The sequence below is a fragment of the Pristis pectinata genome, chromosome 39 (genome assembly GCF_009764475.1).
Source record: "Pristis pectinata isolate sPriPec2 chromosome 39, sPriPec2.1.pri, whole genome shotgun sequence".
NCBI lineage: Eukaryota > Metazoa > Chordata > Chondrichthyes > Rhinopristiformes > Pristidae > Pristis > Pristis pectinata.
In genome coordinates this window covers 2,552,714-2,574,018 of record NC_067442.1, presented here as the reverse complement: position 1 = coordinate 2,574,018, position 21,305 = coordinate 2,552,714, and the positions used below count along the sequence as shown (strand labels likewise).

At 51.2% G+C, this 21,305-nt stretch overlaps 1 protein-coding gene across 4 annotated transcripts in view; it reads left to right on the top strand.

Moving 5' to 3' along the window:
• The first annotated feature begins 13,664 nt into the window (after positions 1–13,664).
• The window catches only part of LOC127587228 (B-cell receptor CD22-like), a 33,765-nt gene continuing 26,124 nt past the window's right edge, over positions 13,665–21,305 (top strand). For 3 of the 4 annotated variants that reach the window (XM_052045486.1, XM_052045485.1, XM_052045483.1), the window contains exons 1-3: positions 13,665–13,703; positions 15,313–15,394; positions 21,122–21,177. In XM_052045486.1, coding sequence (XP_051901446.1) covers positions 21,138–21,177 — 40 coding nt within the window. In that variant the 5' untranslated portion in view covers positions 13,665–13,703; positions 15,313–15,394; positions 21,122–21,137. The remainder of the gene's footprint in view (positions 13,704–15,312; positions 15,395–21,121; positions 21,178–21,305) is intronic. The other variant, XM_052045484.1, reaches the window with a different exon arrangement.

The following is a 21,305-nucleotide window of genomic DNA, read 5'->3' as shown; positions in this document are numbered from 1 at the left end:
ACTATCCCAAGCCAGCGAATGTACCGCACACCCTCTCTCCCTTGTGATACAGTTTCAGGGACTTCACGAGGTGGCGAGGTGAGCCCCGCACCTTCTGAGAAGTGTTGGAAGGAAACATCCCATCTCAATACCATTCTTTCACCACTTCAGGACAGCATAAAGCCCTCCAGAAGGCTTTGCCGAAGTTTAATCACTGTAGTAGGAAACACAGCACCAGTTTACACACAGCAAGATCCCACAATCAGCTATGTGACCATGACCCAGCTCACCTGTCAGCTGAGGAATTAATTTTGGCCCCAAGACGCTGGGGAGAAGGCAGTGGGATCTTCTCTGGACCTGGGGTTGGGGTGGTGTTGTGAGTGAGAAAACAGATCTGATGGGTCTCAAAAGCAAGGACTCTGAACACAGTCTGGCAGTAAATGATTTTATTTACAAAAGACGGATGTGGGAAAACGGTGACAGGAATAACACGCACGCGCACGGTTTATAGCGAGCGTGGAAAAATCACCCCAGGGATAAAATACACACACACACAACGAACTAGGCACATACGATCAGGGAAAAACAATACGATACCCGCCACCCCTTGACTCAGTGCAGGGCACGGCTCTGTGCTCCTGGGGACACTAACTAAAATGCTCCCAACCCTTTAACAGTGCACACCTTGCCAACGATCTGTCCAGCGCCATTCCACGGTACTCAGCCTGGAGTGAAGCAGGGTGGTCCCTCAAAGATGGCAAAAGAGGGGAAGCCGAGCGCACTTGGTGCCCTTTATAGTGCTGGAGGGCTGGGGGGGGGGGGTCCAGCCCAGGTAATTTACAGGGGGCCAATGGCTTGGTGCCAGCAAGGACTAATCGATTACAAAGGCCAATGGCCCAAGGCCAAGTACAAAGGTACTTAAAGGGACCAATGGTCAGGGGTGCACTGATGGGTGGGGCGGGGCCAAACCTTGATTGGCAGTGGTGTGTCTTCCGACCAGGTAGGGGGCAGCGCTGTCACGTGGCAGCTATGACCCTTCACAATACAGGTGGCTAGTGGACTGGTTTGCTGAGAGATGGAAACTTCTATGTACTGCAGATTGCCCCACACTCATTCACAGACTCAGCGAAGGAGGCTATTCAGCCCAACACTTTCATGCTGTTTCCAACCTGGTTCTGCTCCCAGCACTTGGTCTGTCACTTGCAGATTACGGCTCCTCAAACTCTAGTTTATTGTCAGACGTCCAAGTCCACGGGTGCAGTGAAGAACTTACTTGCAGCGGCATCACAGGCACATCACACCAGATAAACAGCGTCCACAAACACACGTCCAAGCACTGCGTAAACGTGGTGAGGGTTTCCGCCTTCACCTGGCGGTGAATCCCAGACCCCAACGATCCTCCATCAACCACCAGGAGAATTCCAAGCGCAAACTGGAGGAACAGCACCTCATTTTCCGTCTTGGAGCCTCGCAGCCTAACGGCATGGACACTGAATTCTCCCACTTCAGGTAATCCCCCACCACAATCCCCCCCTCCAACCACGCCTCTTCTTCTCTTCCCACTCCCAGCCTCTCTCTCTTTTTTCTACCCCCTTTTTTTTCCTTTGGCCCGTCCCCCGGTGGATCTGCTCTCCCCTCCTCCCCCACACCTGCCCATCACTGTCTCTTACCTGCATCTACCTATCGCCACCCTGTGCCCATCCCGCCTCCCCTCTGTTGCCCACCTATCACTGCTCTGCTTTTCCCTCCTATACATCGGGCTTCCCCTTTTCCTATCTTCAGTCCTGAAGAAGGGCCCTGACCCGAAACGTTGACCGCCTGCTTTTCTCCACGAATGCTGCCTTGGCCTGCTGAGTTCCTCCAGCATCATTGTGGTTTTCATCTAGATTCCAGCATCTGTCGTCCTCTGTCTCTCTACCCTCTGTCAATATTTAGAACATAGGACACTACAGCACAGTACAGGCCCTTCGGCCCACGATGTTGTGCCGACATTTTATCCTGCTCTAAGATCTATCTAACCCTTCCCTCCCACATAGCCCCCTATTTTTCTATCATTCATGTGTCCATCTAAGAGTCTCTTAAATGCCCCTAATGTATCTGCCCCCACAACCTCTGCCGGCAGTGCGTTCCACGCACCCACCACTCTCTGTGTAAAAACACTTACCCCTGACATCCCCCTTATACCTTCCTCCAATCACCTTAAAGTTATGTCCCTTCATGTTAGCCACTGTCGCCCTGGGAAAAAGTCTCTGACTGTCCACTCAATCTATGCCTCTTGTACACCTCTATCAAGTCACCTCTCATCCTCCTCCTCTCTAAAGAGAAAAGCCCTAGCTCACTCAACCTATCCTCATAAGACATGCTCTCCAATCCAGGCAGCATCCTGGTAAATACTCCATTTTTCAGCCCATTTACTTAGCTGATCAAGATCACGCTGCAAGCTTTGATAGCCTTCCTTGCTGCCCACTACGCCCCCAATCTTGGTGTCAACTACAAATTTGCTGCTCCAGTTTACCACGTTATCATATAAATCATTAATGTAGATGATAAACAACAACGTATTTCTCCTGGGACGATCTCTCTCATCGTGAGATCTTGGGGAAGAAACCTTGATCTTGTGCTGAAGAGTCAGGATTGGGACTTGAAACCACAGTTAACATTAAAAGTTCAGAGACCTTTGGTTGTCGCCAACAGACTGAAACCACCAGTTCGAACGCACCTTAATCAGTTTTACTAATCAATGCCATTAGCTGCGGTTGGAGTGTTTCACTGTGACTCAGATCAAGTCCTCTTGGGGCTAATTGTGTCATGGTTCTGAGTGCTGGTTCACGATTCTGCCCCTTATCCCCATTGATGGGGCCTTGTTGAGCAGCACATGGTTTCCATTCACTACTATTTACCTAATGACACACACCTGAGTTCCATCAGGAGACTAGTATAAGAACCCTGGTTTCACAAACACTGGTTGCTAGATTATTGGTCTATCTCTGGGTATACTTCATCTCCTGGCTGTTCAGAGCGGTCCCGGTTTCGCTGTTTCTCCTAGAAAACTCTGTTTCTGTGTTGGGACTCTTGTCTCAGAGTCCTGAGGCAAGATTCCTTCTGCTCTGCGTTCAGTACCGAGGAAGCATCCCAACTCCAGTCTCATGGTGTTCCACATTTGGGTTCTCCACAATCTTGCTCTTCGTGTGACATCGTGACAAATTGTCACCCTGCTCATTACTTCTGTTGCAGGAGAAGGATCCAAAAAACAAACTGAGCCTGAATCAATATCAAGATCACGATCTGTATGTAAACTGCCGCTTTGACGAGGAAGCGGTCTATGCGAATATATGATTGTATCAGGAATGGGAAATGTGCACTCTGGGGACACCATTGGAGAGGAGCGATTGAAATTCCACTTTACCTTCCAAGAATTCACCTCCACAAAAATACTTCCAGACTTCTTGGCAAAGACGATTCCAAAGAGAAGAGTTCCGTGAAGTTAGTTCCAATTCTTTATATTGTGGAACTATGATATGACCAAGATCATTCTTACTGGTTGTAATTCCATGCAACCTGCTTCAGGACAGTCCCTCACTGCTCACGACTATTTCTCTTCTCCAATCATTATAAGATAAGATTTCTTCATTAGTGACATGTACATCAAAACACACTGTGAAATGCATCTCTTTGCGTAGAATGTTCTGCGGGCAGCCTGCAAGTGTCGCCATGCTTCCAGCGCCAACATAGCATTCCCACAACTTCCTAACCCGTACATGTGGGAGGAAACCGGAGCACCCGGAGGAAACCCAGTCAGACACACGAGGAGAACATACAAACTCCTTGCAGACAGCAGCCAGAAATGAACCCGGGTCACTGACGCTGTAAAAGCATTACGCTAACCGCTACTCTACTGTGCCTGCCTGTGTTCAATCCCGTGCATGGGACGGGTTTGAGTCAACTTTCATTCTGTGATTCATGTCCCCGTTTATAGATGATGGGTTCAAATGTTCAGACATCAGGGTCGGGGAGCTGAGGGGGTGGGGGGAAGGAGAAGGAGAAGGGAATTGGACCTGGACAGATTGGGGATAATTTGCTCGCTGATTTAAAGTCTTGCAGTGTTCTGCTTGTGTTCATGCAATATTCTGGTTTTATTCTACCATTCAAAGCTTCGTGATGAGAAAAGTTTGAGGTAGGCAGCAGGGGAACTGAGAGTTGTTGGACATTGGGAGGTTCTTTGCAGAATTGGCTGAAGCACTGGAGATGGGTGAGGCAGCAACACTGCTGGTGGGAGGGTGCTATTACAGAAGTGTTCACATGGGCATTTGCCATTAGAAGCGTGGATGGAGACATTGGGACCTGCAAGTGTATAATTTGTCATATATCACAGGTGGATGAAAGAGCCTTGCTTGCAGAATTGCAATCGTAGCCTTTCAGAATTTTAAAGTGAGATTAGGATCTGCCGTCCAAATGCCCAAAAACTGCAGATACAGACAACCTGAAAAAAAAACAAAGTGTTGGAGATGCTCAGTAGGTGAGACATCCGTTGTGGAGAGAGGAACAGAGTTAGTGTTTCAGGTCGATGACCTTCCCTCAGAACTGGAAATGTTTAAAGAAAAAACAAAGGTGTTTCAGGTTGCAAAGAGGGGAAGGTGGAGACAGCAAAGGGGTTGTCGGTGACAGGGTGGAGACCAAGGTTGTTGATCCTGTCCAGGAGAGTATAGATAGAACATAGAACACTACAGCACAGTACAGGCCGTTTGGCCCACAATTTTGTGCCGACATCTTATCCTGCTCTAAGATCTAGCTAACCCTTCCCTCCCACATAGCCCTCCATTTCTCTATCATTCATGTGGCTATCTAAGAGTCTCTTAAATATCCCTAATGTATCTGCTCCCACAACCTCTGCCTACACCGACTACTCTCTGTGTAAAAAAAAACTTACCCCTGACATCCCCCTTATACCTTCCTCCAATCACCTCAAAATAATGTACCCTCATGTTAGCCACTGTCGCCCTGGGAAAAAGTCACTGACTGTCCACTCGATCTATGCCTCTTATCATCTTGTACACCTCGATCAAGTCACCTCTCATCCTCCTCCTCTCCAAAGAGAAAAGCCCTAGCTCGCTCAACCTATCCTCGTAAGACATGCTCTCCATTCCAGGCAACATCCTGGTAAATCTCCTCTGCACCCTCTCTAATCCCTAAGGTAGGGACATGTTCGGCACAACTTCGTGGGCCGAAGGGCCTGAATTGTGCTGTAGGTTTTCTATGTTTCTATCCTTTCTATAACGAGGCGACCAGAACTGCACACAATACTCCAAGTGTGGTCTGACCAGAGTTCTACAGAGCTGCAACATCACCTCGCGGATGGTGAATACTTGTTAATTATCTCTCTGGAGGTGTAAATAGTGGGAACAAGGGCAGGAAAGGAAAAATAAACAATGCTGTATCATTTTATGCAGTGCCTGTACCTCGTTTTTCTGTGACCTTCTCCTTACAGACGACTTTGATGATCAGATCTTCAAAATAGTTCTTCCCTCTGTTTAATTTCCCTTTTGTCAGCAGTCCCTCAGGTCGGTGTGTGCGCCAAACCCTAATTAACCTCTCAGCAGTCCAGAATATTTTGTACTCATGGGTCCGCGGGAAGCGGGCAGTGTCAGTGTTTATTGACGGCTGGGGCTGAGCCGCCTCCTTGAACCACCTCCGTCCGTGTGGGGAAGGTGCTCCCGCGCTGCTGTTGGGGACAAGAGTTCCAAGATTTACACCCAGCAGTGACAAAGGGAAAGCGATTTCCGAGGGGCGGGGGGGTGGAGGATACCATCCTGGACGGCATTCCCGAGCGTCCGCTGCCCTCATCCCATGACATTGGGTGGCCTCGGGAGAACATTCCCAGTGCAGAGAACAGCAGTGAAGAATATCTTCCGTCAGAGGATTGTGACTGTGGATCTCCCGTGGAAGCAGAGTCTTTGAATAGTTTTTAAGACAAGAGGTAGATAGCTACCTGATCAGCAAGAGGTAGTGAAAGGTTATCGGGGGTAGATGGGAATCCAGGAGTTGCAGTTACAGTCATAAGATAAGATCTTTATTAGTCACATGCACGTCGAAGCAGTGAAACACATCTTTTGCATAGAGTGTTCTGGGGGCAGCCCGCAAGTGTTGCCACGCTTCTGGCACCAACATAGCACGCCCACAACTTCCTAACTCGTACGTCTTTGGAATGTGGGAGGAAACCGGATCATCTGGAGGAAACCCCCGCAGACACGGGGAGAACGTACAAACTCCTTACAGACAGCGGCTGGATTTGAACCCGGGTCGCTGGCGCTGTAAAGCATCGTGCTGACCACTATGCTACCGTGCCGTCATCTCAGCCAGGATGTTGTTAAGCAGGCTTGAAGCTTGAGGGTCTGTCCAAATGGATGTCCATAAGCCTTGTGTGGTGAGAAGGGAGCGCAAGGGAGAAATAGAACATAGGACAGTACAGCACAGAACAGGCCCTTCGTCCCACAATGTTGTGCCAATGTAACTAATCCCTCCTACCTAACGAAAGCCCATATATTCCTCTCACTCATGTGCCCATCCAAGCCCCTGATAAAAGCCCCCTGTGAATTTGCCTCCACCACCCTATCAGGCATCCACCACTCTCTCTGAGTAAAAAACTTACTCCTCACGTCTCTTCTGAACCTACCCCCTCTCACCTTAAATGCACGCCCTCTGGTATTGGATCACTCAATAATGGGAAAAAGATATTGCTTGTCCACCCTATCTATGCCTCTCATAATTTTGTACACCTCCGACAGATCACCCCCCCAGCCGCTGCCGCTTCAGAGAAGAGAGCCCAGCCTCTTCCGATAGCACATGCCCTCTAATCCAGGCAGCGTCCTAGTAAACCTCCTCTGCACCCTCTCTAAAGCCTCGACACCCTTCCTGTAGTGAGATGAACAGAAATGCAAACAATACTTAAATGCAGCCTAACCAGAGTTCTATAGAGATGCATCGTAACTTCTTGAGTCCAATACTCAATACCTCAATTAATGAAAGCAAGCTTTCCATAAGCCTTCTTAAGATAGATATCTTTATTAGTCACATGCACGTTGAAACACACAGTGAAATACGTCTCTTTGCGTGGAGTGTCCTGGGGACAGCCCGTGAGTGTCGCCACGCTTCCGGCGCCAACATAGCATACCCACAACTTCCTAACCCGTACATCTTTGGAATGTGGGAGGAAACCGGAGCACCCAGAGGAAACCCCCACAGACACGGGGAGAACGTACAAACTCCTTACAGACAGCGGCCGGAATTGAACCCAGGTCGCTGGCGCTGTAATAGCGTTACGCTAATCGCTACACTGCCGTGTCTGCCCCTACACTATTGTGCCTGCCCCCTGTCTACCTGTGTAGACACTTTCAATGAGAAATCGTGTGAGGTCCGAAGACGCACGATGGGCTGGATCGGAATCAGTCTGACACTCACTCATTGATCACGAAGCTCCAGGCAACCTCCGTGAGCAGTGACCACATCCCTGCAGGATGGGTGCTGTTCCAACCAAGGTGGCGTTTTATCAATCCGTTCACCGGATGTAGAGATAAGTGCATTAATTGCCCACCGTCAATCGCCCCCAGACAGAGGCAGTTCAGGAGCAGCCACAGCGGTGGTGCTGGACTCACCTCTCAGCAGGGTAAGGAGAGCAGATATGAGTGAACCAAATTATCTGATAGTTTTATGGTCACTAAGACTAGATTTTATCTTTAAAACTCCAGATTTATTTAATGATTTGATTATCAGAGACATCGAACTACGCTGGATCCGTAGTTTACCTCGGCTCCTACCTGTGTTGGCATCAGTACAAGTTCTCTCCAACCAGGTGTCCAAACACGAGGGACAATGAGAGCTCGTTCCCCAGGTGTCAGAACATCCGGAGATACCTCAATCACCTGTCATGGTTCCGAGTGCTGGTTCTTGATTCTGGCCCTTAGCCCCATTGATGGGGCCTTGTTGAGCAGTACATGGTTTCCATGCACTACTATTTGCCTAATGACACACACCTGAGTTCCATCAGGAGACTAGTATAAGAACCCTGGTTGCACAAACACTGGTTGTCAGATTATTGGTCTATTTCTGGGTTTAAAGTCTTCTGGCTGCTTAGAGCTGTTAACTCTAGAGCAGTCCTGGTTTCTTCCTAGAAAACCTTGTTTCTGTGTTGGGACTCTGTCTCAGAGCCCTTAGGCAAAATTCCTTTGGTTCTGCATTTAGTACTGAGGAAGCATCCTGACTCCAGTCTTGTTCTGGTGTTCTGCATTTGGGTTCTCTGTGATCTTGATCTTTGTGATGTTGTGACAGAATAATCTGGCCCAACATGGACCCAGTGGACATGAATGCCCTGCAAGAGGCCTTCACCATCCAGGATGCACTTCTGGGCTGGCATGACCAGCAGCTCTGGGAGATTACTTCTTTACCCTATCAGTGACTGTTGGGCAGATCAGTGAACAGGTCAGCTGACTTTTTGCTCTTCTGCTCTGGGAACTCCATCTGACCAGCCTGGACAATCTGTAAGAGCATCACCCTATGGTTCAATGACCTAACCACCCAAGGAACTGCACATACCTGACCCAGAACCCTACACTGGGGATCTGGCGAAGTGCTGGTCCTTCTTGCTACAATGCTCATAGTGTTTGAGCAGTGGCCCTCCATGTACACCACCGATAGATCCAAGATAGCATTTGTCGTGGGGATGTTGTGAGGAAGTGCGTTAGGATGGGCCACTGCCATCTGGGACAATCAGCCGGAGACCTGCTCTTCTTTTCACACATTGCAGAAATGAGAAAGGTCTTCGACCATCCTGCCAGGGGTAGAGAGGCAGCCAAGCAACTACTCGCCCTCTGTCAGGGCTCCAGCAGTGTCGTGGAGTTCTGGACATTAGTGGCTGACTTGGGGTGGAATGATAAGGCTCTCCGGGGGTTTTCTCGGCAAGGCCTCGGCGACGGGGTAAAGGATGAGTTGATGGCAAGGGATGAGACAACCAGCCTGGATGTGTTGATCTCCCTAACCACCAGGCTGGACAACCGACTCTGGGAATGGCAGCGAGAGGATGGTCCGTCCAACACCTCCGTTCATCCCACAGCTCACCTTCCCAGCCTCTCCTAGCCCGAGCCTCTCTGGTCCTTCCACTCCTAGAGGTGCTCCTGACCTGGTCGATTGCTCCATCCTGGGAGAGTAACCAATGCAGCTGGGACGAAACCACCCTTCTCCCACCGAACGATGTCTGAGGTTAAGAGCTGGGAATTGCCTCTGTCGTGGTCAGCCTGGCCATTTTCTTGCCATTTGCTCCCTTCGGCCGAAAGGGAGGGTTCACCAGTAGAGAGGGGTGTCCTGGTGAGCCAGGCAACTTTCCCTTTTGTCCCCCAGAACCGGACGCTGATCCCAGCTACCATAATGCACCTCCAACAGTCCCTGTCCCTTTCTGCATTGGTGGACTCTGGCGCCGAGGGAGATCTGTTGGGCAAAGACATAGCTTCCTGGGCCGGGATTCCTTGGGAGCCACTGAGTACCCCTCTAGAAGTTTGGGCACTAGATGGCAGACTGTTGACCAGAGTCACGCACCGTACACCTCCGCTGTCATTGCTGATCACGGGACCGTAGGGAGCAGGTCCCATTCCACCTGATAACCTCCCTGCAGACGCTGATGGTCCTTGGGTACCCCTAGTTGAGCTGCCACAGTCTCCACCTCGATTGGGCCACGAGCAGGATAGTCAGTTGGAGTCCGTTCTGCTACACCAGTCGGCCCTTTCTCCAGTACAGGCTACCCCTAGTTCGTCAGCTGCTGAAACCCCAGACTTGTCCAGGGTCCCAGTGGAGTTTCATGACCTGGGGGCAAGTACTTAGCAAGCAACAGGCTCTTTCCCTGCCCCCACTCCGGCCAGACGATTGCACAATCGACATTCTTCCCCGGAGCTCTGCTACCTACCCGTCCGTTATATAACTTGTCCCGACCAGAGAGGGAAGCAATGGAAGGGTATATCAATGAATCTCTCTCAGTAGGCGTTATTTGTTCCTCTTCCTCCCCAGTAGGTGTAGGGTCCTTCTTTGTGGGGAAGAAGGATGGTTCACTGCGTCCGTGTATCAACTACTGGGGCCTAAATAACATAACTGTCAAGAACAAATACCCACTGCTCATCAATTCTGCTTTTGAACTACTTCACGGGGCCACCATATTCTCTAAATTAGATCTACAAAACACCTACCGTCTTGTCAGAATAAGGGAAGGAGACACATGGAACACAGCACCTAAAACCCCTCTCGGCCGCTTCGAATACCCGGTAATGCCATTTGGCCTCACCGATGCTCCTGCCGTTTTCCTAGCTCTGATCGATGATGTCCTACGAGACTTCATAAATCGATTTGTGTCTGTCTATCTGGATGACATCCTGATCTTCTCAAGCAGGAACGCACCCAGCATGTCCGTCAGGTCCTCCGGAGGCTTTGGGGAAAACGGTCCTTATCAAGGTTGAGAAACGTGAATTCCGTGTCTCCTCCGTCAGCTTCTTAGGATGCATCATTGAGAGCGAACGAGTGAGGGCGGATCCTGAGAAGATCCGGGGCGGCGGCGGAATGGCCTTGACCCACAACACGTAAACAACTCCGGTTTCTGGGGTTTGTGAATTTCTATCACCGTTTCATTAGGGATTATAGTCAGGTGGCGGCGCCCCTTACTCAGCTCACTTCACCTACGACCCCGTTTCGCTGGGACGAAGCTGACTCTGCATTCTCGGAGCTGAAGGAACGCTTCACGTCCTACCCCATCCTGGTCTAACCAGACCCCTCCAGTCAATTCATTGCGGAGGTCGACACTCTCTTGACGCTCCGGTTTGGATCAGAAACTGCACCCTTGTGCTTTTTTTTCTTGCTGGTTGTCCCCCGCTGAACATAATTACGACGTGGGGAACCGGGAGTTACCGGCAGTCAAGCTTGCGTTAGAGGAGTGGAGGCACTGGCTAGAGAGAGCAGAGCATCCGTTTATCGTTTGGACAGACCACAAGAACCTGGAACATATCCAAACTGCCAAATGCCTGAATTCCCACCAAGCCCGGTGGGCATTATTCTTTGGCAGGTTCAGGTTTACGTTAACCTATCGTCCTGGGTCCAAGAACAGGAAGCCCGATGCTCTCTCTCAGCAATACACTACTGAGGAGGACCATCCTTCCCCGCGCCCCCCCCCCCACCCCAGTCCTGTGTGGTGGTGGCCCTCACCTGGGAGATTGAGGCCATAGTCAAGCAAGCCCAACAGACCCAACCTGACCCAGGTAATGGACCACCCAACCGCCTCTTTGTACCCAAGTCCATGCAGTTTCAGGTTCTTCAGTGGGGACATTCTTCTCGTTTCACCTGCCATCCGGGGATTGATAGGATGCTTTTCCTCCTGAAGAAACACTTCTGGTGGCCCTCCATGGACGCTGATAGTCATTACTTTGTTTCTGCCTGTACTGTCTGCACCCTTGGAAAAGCCTTCCACCGACCACCTGCTGGACTGCTTCGTCCCTTACCCGTACCTAGCCGTCCGTGGTCCCATATCGCCCTGGATTTTGTCACAGGACCGCCCCCTTCTCACAGGAACACAGCTGTCCTCACCATAGTGGTCTGATTCTCCAAAGCAGTGCATTTTGTGGCCCTTCCCAAACTCCTTACAGCTCAGGAGACAGCCGACCTGGTCGTCCAACACGTCTTCCACCTCCATGGAATCCCTGCAGATATTATTTCCGACCGGGGTCCCCAGTTCGTCTCTGCAGTATTGGATGTCCTTTTGGCAGGCCCTCGGAACGTCTGTAAGCCTATCGTCTTGGTTCCATCCACAGACGAAAGGCCAGACGGAAGGGGCAAATCAAGATTTGGAAACAGCACTACGCTGCATAACGGCAAACGACCTGTCTACGTGGAACACCCACCTCGCTTGGGTCAAGTACGCCCACAACTCTCTGGTCTGCACTGTCCCTGGAAGATCCCCCTTCGAATGCTCACTCAGTTACCAACCCCCTCTGTTCTCCATACATGAAGGGGATATCACTGTGCCCTCAGTTCAGGACCACCTCTGCCATCGCCGCAAGGTCTGGGAGGACACGTGCAGCCCTGCTCTATTCTGCCGACTGCAACCAGAGAATTGCCGATCGTCGTTGGGTTCCTGCACGGAGTACCAGCCTGGGGAGGAGGTTTGGCTCTCAGCTAAGGACATCCCCCTCAAAGATGAGCCCAAGAAACTCGCCCCTCGTTTCTTGAGACCTTTTGAGATTGAGCGGATTGTCAATCCCAGAATGGTCCGGCTCAAATTGCCTACAGCTCTGAGGATACATCCTACTTTCCATATTTCCCAGGTGAAGCCGGTGGTTAGCAGTCTGTTGTGCCCTCTAGCCGAGCCCCCTCTGTGACCCCCCGGATCGTTGACAACCACCCAGCGTACCAACCAACCATCCAGCATTTACTGGATGTGTGCTGCCGGGGCAGGAGTCTGCAATACTTGGTCAACTGGGAGGGATACGGTCTGGAGGAATGTTGCTGGGTTCTTCACTCCTTCATTTTGGACCCCTCCCTCATTCATGAATTCCATCAGAACCATCCGGATAAGCCTAGTGGGTCACCTGGAGGCTCCCATTGAGTGGGGGTGGGGTACTGTCATGGTTCCGAGTGCTGGTTCTCGATTCTGCCCCTTATCCCCATTGATGGGGCCTTGTTGAGCAGCACGTGGTTTCTGTGCACTACTATTTGCCCAATGACACACACCTGAGTCCCATCAGGAGACTAGTATAAGAACCCTGGTTTCACAAACGCTAGCTTGCCAGATTATTAGTCTATCTCTGGGTATACTTCGTCTCTGGAACTGTTAACTCTAGAGCAGTCCTGGTTTTGTGGTTTCTCCTAGAAAACCCTGTTTCTGTGTTGGGACTCAGAGTCCCACGGCAAGATGCCTTCGGTTCGTCATCCAGCGTTCGGTACTGAGGAAGCATCCCGACTCCAGTCTCGGACCGGTGTTCCGCATTCGGGTTCTCCGCGATATCGATCTTCGTCTGACATCACCAGCAGCCACTGAATTTACTCAAGGTTTTTATTGTACTGAACTATTCCCCCATACCCCAGTCATCTGGGAGGGGAGGGGGTTTTCTCAGATGCAGTTTAGCATCATTCCACATCAGGAGATATTGGGACAAGGGACCTGAAACTCAAAGTGGGCTGTTTAAAGGAGAGAGAGCAGGAAGTGGAGACGGTTAGGAGGGGAATTCCAGAGCTCGGGCAGCTGAAGGCATGGACACTGGTGCCTCTGTCGGAGGGCCAACGCCAGATGACCAAGCCATCAGCGTAGGATGGTGGGATCCCACATGGCTCGACGTCGGGCAGGAAAGATAAAGAGGATTGCACTGAGGGATATCATCCTACAGGTGAAACGGGAATTTCAGATCATGATGTCCAGCAGCACCTGGGTCCCTTGTGGAGTGATGGTGATCAGTGGATAAGTGAGGGGTTAGAATTGGGGCAGGGTGGAGATCATGAAGGCCATCAGTGTCCCTCAGCACCACCATCTACCCACCCCCAACCAGTGTGGGGCTCCCACATTAGTCACTGGCCTGCAGAAGGGACACTTCCTCATTTCGTTTCCCCATTCTAATTTAACACCAGCGTTATCCACTGGTCAGCTGATTGCCTGCTCAGAGGCTGCTGCAGAGGCAATGACCAATGACTCCAGGCAAGTTTAAGCCCGGGTAAGTAATGCCACAAAGTAGCTGGTGCTCATCACCAACGGCGGGACCCTGACCACGTCCATTGCAGTCAATCCTTCCAAAGGTTCCTACTTATTATTGAGGCTGGGCCCACGGTCTGTATCAGTGACCATGTATACTGAGGTAGTGTTGGCGGAGCAGTACTGAGGGAGCACCACACTGTCGGAGGGGCAGTGCTGAGTGCGCTCTCCCATTGAACTGAAGATGTGATTGTATAAATCCAAAGGTGCAGCTGTGGAGAATGTTGGGCGGTGGGGGAGTGTGGGTTTCATCTGGAGCGGTGGGCTGGGGCAGTTTTCTTCTTGGAAGGACTCTGTTTTGCCAGGTGTTGGTGTCTGTGTTCCGAGCGCTGTGGGAGGGACGGCGCTGGAGTTTCATCACACGGACTATCTGCTTATCTGGAGAAGGTTCCCACCTCTCCTTTCTCCGCACTGCTCCTTTACGGGACTAATTACTGGTGTGCCCTGCTGGTTGTGTCACTGTTTAATCACACCTGCAGTGTTTTTGTGATTACTGACTGCATAGTGCCTTGTCATGGCGGGCTGTAAAGGCTCTAAGATGGCGGGGCCTTGGTCCTACGCAGCAGCTGCAGCTCCCGGAGGCGTCAACGTTCAGTCTGTTGTCTTTGTGAATTGCTGTGCGCAGTTCTGTGCCTCCGTCAGTCGGTCTGGACGGTGGTTTCAAGGCCATGTCCGAGACTGTTGGGGTGGCGAGGCGAGTGTTGTTGCGTTGATCTAGCTGTTCAGTAGCATTGTGTTCTTTTGTGGTCTGTGCTGGAGTTAATTTGTAGTGCGTATGTAATAGTAATATTGTCATACTATTTGTTGATTCACAACTGTGCCTCCGTCAGTCAGTCTGGACAGTGGTTTCCTGGCTGAGTCCATGACTGGGTGGAGGGGGGGTGGTGGTTGGGGGTTGCGCGGTGAGTGTTGTTGCCTTGCCTGGATGTTTGGTAAAATTGTGTTCTTTTGTTTTCTGTGCTGGTAGTTGATTCGTAGTGCATGTGTAATATGTAATAAAGAAAGACATATGTTTATATTATAAAAGGGTCGGTGCTGAGGGAACACTGCAATGTTGTAGGGGCACATATTCTCTCAAATCTACACTGGAGAAATGCCACTCCTTTGTTCAGTATCAGGTGGCTAATTTGCTTCTGGGACAGGACAGTGTCACATCAACCCTTCTTGGTAAGACACACGAAGGCAGCAGGACAGGAAGTGTTGGAACTGCCTCAGCACTGTGGAGCCATTACCTCGCAGTACGACAGATCCTGGGTCAGTCACACGACGACTGTAATGCACCCTGTGGTTGCAATCCTCCTTGGTGACTCCATAAGACATAAATTGTACAAATTGGCTGCTGCCTTTCAATCAGAGTGCAGCGCAGAAGTCCTCTGTTGTCTGTGAATGTCACTGGGAATCCTGAGGTTGCAAAAGGAGCTGGATAAATGTCTGACCTTCTCAACACTGTAAAGAACCGCCCATTACACAGTGAAGCAGTTATCCACAGACTGTCCACAAGACAGTTTGTCTCCCCCAGAGCTGCCAGGCAAGAGGAGAGGTTTTAAGGAGAGAACTGTTCTCTCTTTCAGATCCTGATGGTGAGAAACTGACAGAATATCTGGGATCGGACAATGATCGGGAAATTGTACTTCCTCCTGGCACTTCTCCAAGGTAATCTCATGTTAATCTTCAACAGTCCCTGCTGAAGGTCTTTGAGGTTGGATGTGGACCATTTTCTGCAGAGATCTGGTGTCCTAACTCACTCTGAGCAAGTACAGATCTCCCAGCATTCTCCACACTCACTGGGTCCTGCTCTGTGGACAGTTCGAATCCCTCCCTTTGCCTCAAATATCTCAGAAAGATAAGGGACCAGTTGGCCCATTGAGTTTCCTTGGGCGGGCAATTCACTTCGTCCCAACAATCCTCAAAAATTTCCCTCTGTTTTAATGCACTTCCCCACATTGACAAAGTGACTCCTTGAACCTTGTGTCATGGTTCCGAGTGCTGGTTCTTGATTCTGCCCCTTCTTCCCATTGATGGGGCCTTGTTGAGCAGCACATGGTTTCTATTCACTACTATTTGCCTAATAACACACACCTGAATTCTATCAGGAGACTAGTATAAGAACCCTGGTTTCACAAACACTGGTTGCCAGATTATTGGTCTATCTCTGGGTATACTTCATCTCCTGGCTGATAGAGCTGTTAACTGTAGAGCAGTCCCGGTTTTGCTGTTCCTCCTGGAAAACCCTGTTTCCGTGTCGGGACTCAGAGTTGCGAGGCAAGATTCCTTCTGTATGCCGTTCTGCGTTCAGTACCGAGGAAGCATCCTGACTCCACTTTCGTTCTGGTGTTCTGCATTTGGGTTCTCTGCGATCTTGCTCTTCGTGTGACATTGTGGTTCCTTGAGCATCCAAAGTGCACTGTCATGGTTCAGACATGTTGAGAAGTGAACCAGCAGCTGTGTCCCATCAAAGCTTCATGATGACGTGCTGTGGGTCTTCAAACTCTCAATCCATGGTTCCTGCTTGTGGAATACATCCCATGGTTCCCCATGTGGGACGTGTAGACATTGTGCTGGTATCCACGAACAAGCTCATCAGCTCCTACACCTGGGATTCCCTTTATTCCTTGACGAACAGCGCACAGAGCGCTGTAGGGCAGGAACAAGCGGATCAGTCCACAGTATCTGCGCTGACCATCATACCAACCTGAACCAATCCCTGTTGCCTGCACATGGCCCACAGCTCTCTCCATTCCCTGCATACTTGTGTGTCTTTCTAACAGCCTCTTAAATGGCACTATTGCATCTGTGTCCACCCCTACCTCTGGAAGCCTGATCTAGATACCCACCACTCTCTGTGTAAACAAATGTGCCCTGCACATCTCCTTTAAGCTCTCTCACTTTAAAGCTTATACCCTCTGGAAACAATCTGACGACCTGCCCTGTCTGTGCCTCTCAGGTCACCCCTCAGCCTCTGACGCACCAGGTCTGTCCAACCTCCCCTGACAGCTGCTACTCTCTAATCCAGAGAAGATCCCAGTGAAACTCTGCTGCAAAGCCTCCACATCCATCCTGTAATGTGACAACCAAAACTACACACAATTTTCCAAGTCTTACATAGCTGTAACATGACTTCCTGGCTTTTATACTGTACACCTCAACTGCTGGAGGCCTATCGTTGTTGAAAGTTTTACCGAAGTCATGTACACAACATCACCCACTCAAGGCATAACCTATCCCTCATATGCAGATGGGAGTAGATCCTATTCTGAAGAATCTTCTCCAATAATTTTTTTTACAAACAGGACGTCTTTACTACATGTTACACACACACTACAAAGCAACTACCATTATAGACCACAAAAAGAACACAAATCTACCGAACATCTAGGTAAATGCAACAACCCTTGCCCTGCGCCCCCCCCCCCCCCCCATATTCTCGGACATCGCCTGGAAACCACCATCCAGACTGACTGACGGAGGCACAGTACTGCGCGCAGCATTTTTACAAGGTCAACAGACTGAAAGGTGACGTCTTCGCAGGAGCCATGCCTCCAGGAGCTGCAACTGCTGCGTAGGACCGAGGCCCCGCCATCTTAGAGCCTTTACAGCCACCGTGACAAGGCACTACGCAGTCAGGAATCTCAAAACACTCCAGGTGCGATAAACAGTGACACAACCAGCAGGGCACACCAGGAATTAGTCCCGTAAAGGGGCAGTGTGGTGGGATCCTTCTCCAGATAAGCAAACAGTCCATGTGATGAAACTCCAGTGCCGTCCCTCCCACTTGGTGAAAGAGAGTCCTTCCAAGAAGGAAACTGCCCCAGCCCACCGCTCCAGATGAAACCCACACTCCCCACTGCCCAACATTCTCCACAGCTGCACCTTTGGAGTTATACAATCACATTTTCAGTTCAACGGGACCGCGTACTCAGTACCACTGGTCCCACTGGGTGACACTCCCTCAATAATGCCCCTTCCTCAGTAGAGCCCCCTCCCACAGTGTGACAACAACCCATTTCGGATGCCCCATCAGCACTGCCCCATTGCCCACAATATTCCCTCACCATTGTCCCTCTTGTCAGCATTGGGTCACGGAATAAGAGGGTTGTAGCCCTCTGAGGTGGAAGGAGGCTCCCCAGCGACCGACGCCGCGACGCAAGTTCATTAACACCGCGCCAAGGGCCGGCCCGGCCAAGCATGGGGGCGTACCCAACTGCGGGGCAGGCAGCAACAGGACGGAGACACAGCCTGGTCGGGGAGAGTGGGCAGAGAGGCGGCAGATGGAGTTCAGCGCCGTGGAACGAAATTGGTCGCAGTTTTTGACAGGAGAGAAGTTGAAATGAACACAAAAGTAAACAGGACTCGCAGAGGTTTGGAGGTGGTTTGATGCGCAGAGCTAGTTGAAAGCAGAAGGGCTGCTTCAGAAAGTGGTTTAAAAGGGTACAGGATGCTGGGCTCTATAAATAGATCAACAAAATTGTAGAGAAGCTGAATCAAATACTAGCTCTGCCAGCCCACGAAAAAGGGAAGTTACAGGGTTTTGAGATGGGCTGTTGGGGCAATGATTCCGGGGTGAGGGACTTCAGCTCTGTGGAGAGAACAGAGACCAGTGCAGCTCAGCAACGGGCCACCATGTCCGTGCTGAACACGATGCCAAATTCAACTAAATCTCTTCTGCCTGCACGTGGTCTGTATCCCTCTGTTCCCTGCATATTCATGTGTTTATCTAACAGCCTCTTAACACCCTCTATCGTATCTGCCTCCACCCCCACCCCTGGCAGCACATTCCAGGCACCCACCGCTCTCTGTGTAAAACACTTGCCCCGCACATCTCCTTTCAACTTTCCCCATCTCACCTTAATGGGTGAGACTTTCCCCCTCTCACCTGGGGAGAAAAGATCCCGGCTGTCTACTCTATCTGTGCCTCCTGTAATCTTATAAACCTCCATCAGGTCTGCCCTCAGCCTCCGACGTTCCAGAGAGAACAACCCAAGTTTGTCCGACCTCTCCTTATAGCTCATGCCCTCTAATCCAAGCAGCGTCCTGGTGAACCTCTTCTGAACCCTCTCCAAAGCCCCCACATCTTTCTTGTAACGGTGCGACCAGAACTGCACACATTAAAACCCAGAAGCTGGGGCTTATTCTCTCCAGATCGGGGCTGGAGGGACGGGAGGTTGCTGTGGGGGGAATCTGTCACCTCATCAGAGAGAAGCCCACACAATTAGTTCAACAGAGTTTGCTTCCAACATGTCTGTGCACCAAACCAACTTGAGCAGACTGTAAATCCTGTCTCTGACGATTGCTTCTTCAATATCTCATCACTGCTGAGTTCAAACCACGTGTGCTTTAGTACCATAGAACCATACAGCACAAAACAGGCCCTTCGGTCCACCATGTTGTGCCGTCCATCAGTCCACCCTCACACTACCTAACCCCTTCCTCCCGCATATCCCTCTATCTCACATTCCTCCATATGCCTATCCAACAAGCACTTGAACCTGTTCAATGTATCTGCCTCCACCACCACCCCAAGCAGTGCATTCCATGCACCAACCACTCTCTGGGTGAAAAACCTCCCTCTGACATCTCCCCTGAACCTCCCACCCATATCCTTAAAGCCATGACCTCTCGTCTTGAGCACTGATGCCCTGGGAAGGAGGTGCTGACTGTCTACTCTATCTATTTACCATCACCCAGAGCTAAGAGATTATGGTGGAGATCTCTGCAGTATCCTGATTACCATCTCTCATGGATATCAGATGCACTTCCCTCAACAGCGGTCACAGAGAGTACAGCACAGAAACAGGCCCTTTGGCCCATCAGATCCCTGCTAACCCTGTTCCCCATCTACAGCAATCCCATTTGCCCGATCCCCGTTCTAGGTGCTACGTTACACTACACAGATGGATAGTCCATTCCAAAGCAAACAAGGTGTGCGCACATGATTTAAACTCAGTTATAGACCTTCACATTTCATTCCTTATCGTTAAATCCGTTACCTGGGCTTGGAAGGTTAATCTCTGTCCAATTCCTGAAAGCAGGAACAAAGAGTGTAGATAGGGGACATTGAGTGATAGTTCTCAGCTCGGGGGTAAGAGGGGAGGAATCCGGAAGGGTGTGGAGGTAGGGGAGAGGGAGACGGAGGGGGAGAGAGAGGGGGGAGGTGGGGTGGAGGGGAGAGGAAAGGGGAGCACACATGCTCCCTAATCCAGGCAGCATCCTGGTGAACCTCTTCTGCACCCTCTCCAAAGCCCCCCACACCCTTCCTGTAGGGTGGAGAGGAGAGGCAGAGAGGGGAGGGGGAAGGGGAGGTGGGAGAGAGAGGGGGCTAGGGATAGGGAGAGTTGGCAGATGAGGGAGTGGGACAGACACACTCATTGATCACACACCATTCGAAGATAAAATAAGATTTCTTTATTAGTCACATGTACATCGAAACACAGTGAGATGCATCTTCTGCGTCGAGTGTTCTGGGGGCAGCCCACAAGTGTCGCCACGTTTCCAGCGCCAACATAGCACGTCCCAGTTACCTCTTCCTCTGGGCCTTTTTCCTCCTCCCTGTCCTTACCTCCCTGTCTCCCCTCCCTCCCGCCAGCCCCCTCTCTCCACCCCCTCCCTCTCTCCCTCCCTGTCCCTCCTCTCCCCTCTCCCCTCTCCCCTCTCCCCTCTCCCCTCTCCCCTCTCTCCTCTCCCTCCCCTCTCTCTCCCCTCTCTCTCCTCTCCCTCCCCTCTCTCTCCCCTCTCTCTCCTCTCCCTCTCCCTCCCCTCTCTCTCCTCTCCCTCCCTCCCCTCTCTCTCCCCTCCCTCTCCCTCCCCTCTCTCTCCTCTCCCTCTCCCTCCCCTCTCTCTCCTCTCCCTCTCCCTCCCCTCTCTCTCCTCTCCCTCTCCCTCCCCTCTCTCTCCTCTCCCTCTCCCTCCCCTCTCTCTCCTCTCCCTCTCCCTCCCCTCTCTCTCCTCTCCCTCCCCTCTCTCCTCTCCCTCCCCTCTCTCTCCTCTCCCTCTCCTCTCCCTCTCCCTCCCCTCTCTCTCCTCTCCCTCCTCTCCCTCTCCCTCCTCTCTCTCTCCCTCCTCTCTCTCTCCCTCCCCTCTCTCTCCCTCCCCTCTCTCTCCCTCCCCTCTCTCTCCCTCCCCTCTCTCTCCCTCCCCTCTCTCTCCCTCCCCTCTCTCTCCCTCCCCTCTCTCTCCCTCCCTATTCCCACCCCCTCTCCCTCTAAGGAATTGGTGGGATTCCCAAACCTCGGAGTGAAGAGATTCCCATCGACGGGGCCCTCCGTCCTTCCACTGGGGAATCACAGGACATCAGACGACAATGCATTTGGGGTTCCTAGGGGGAGGGGGTTCCAGGTTGAATCGGAAACCTTTTGCCAATAATTCCCATTTTTCTTATTCCAGATCCCTCTGAGCGATTATGACAGCCGCCCTGCTCCTGCTCCTCACCATCTCCCAGGGTAGGTACATCAACCGCTGGGACGTGACGGTAAATGTGATAGAACGTCAAACTGTGGCAAGGAACTGGTCGCCTCATTATAGGAAGGATGTGGAGGTGTTGGAAAGGGCGCAGAGGAGGTTTACCAGG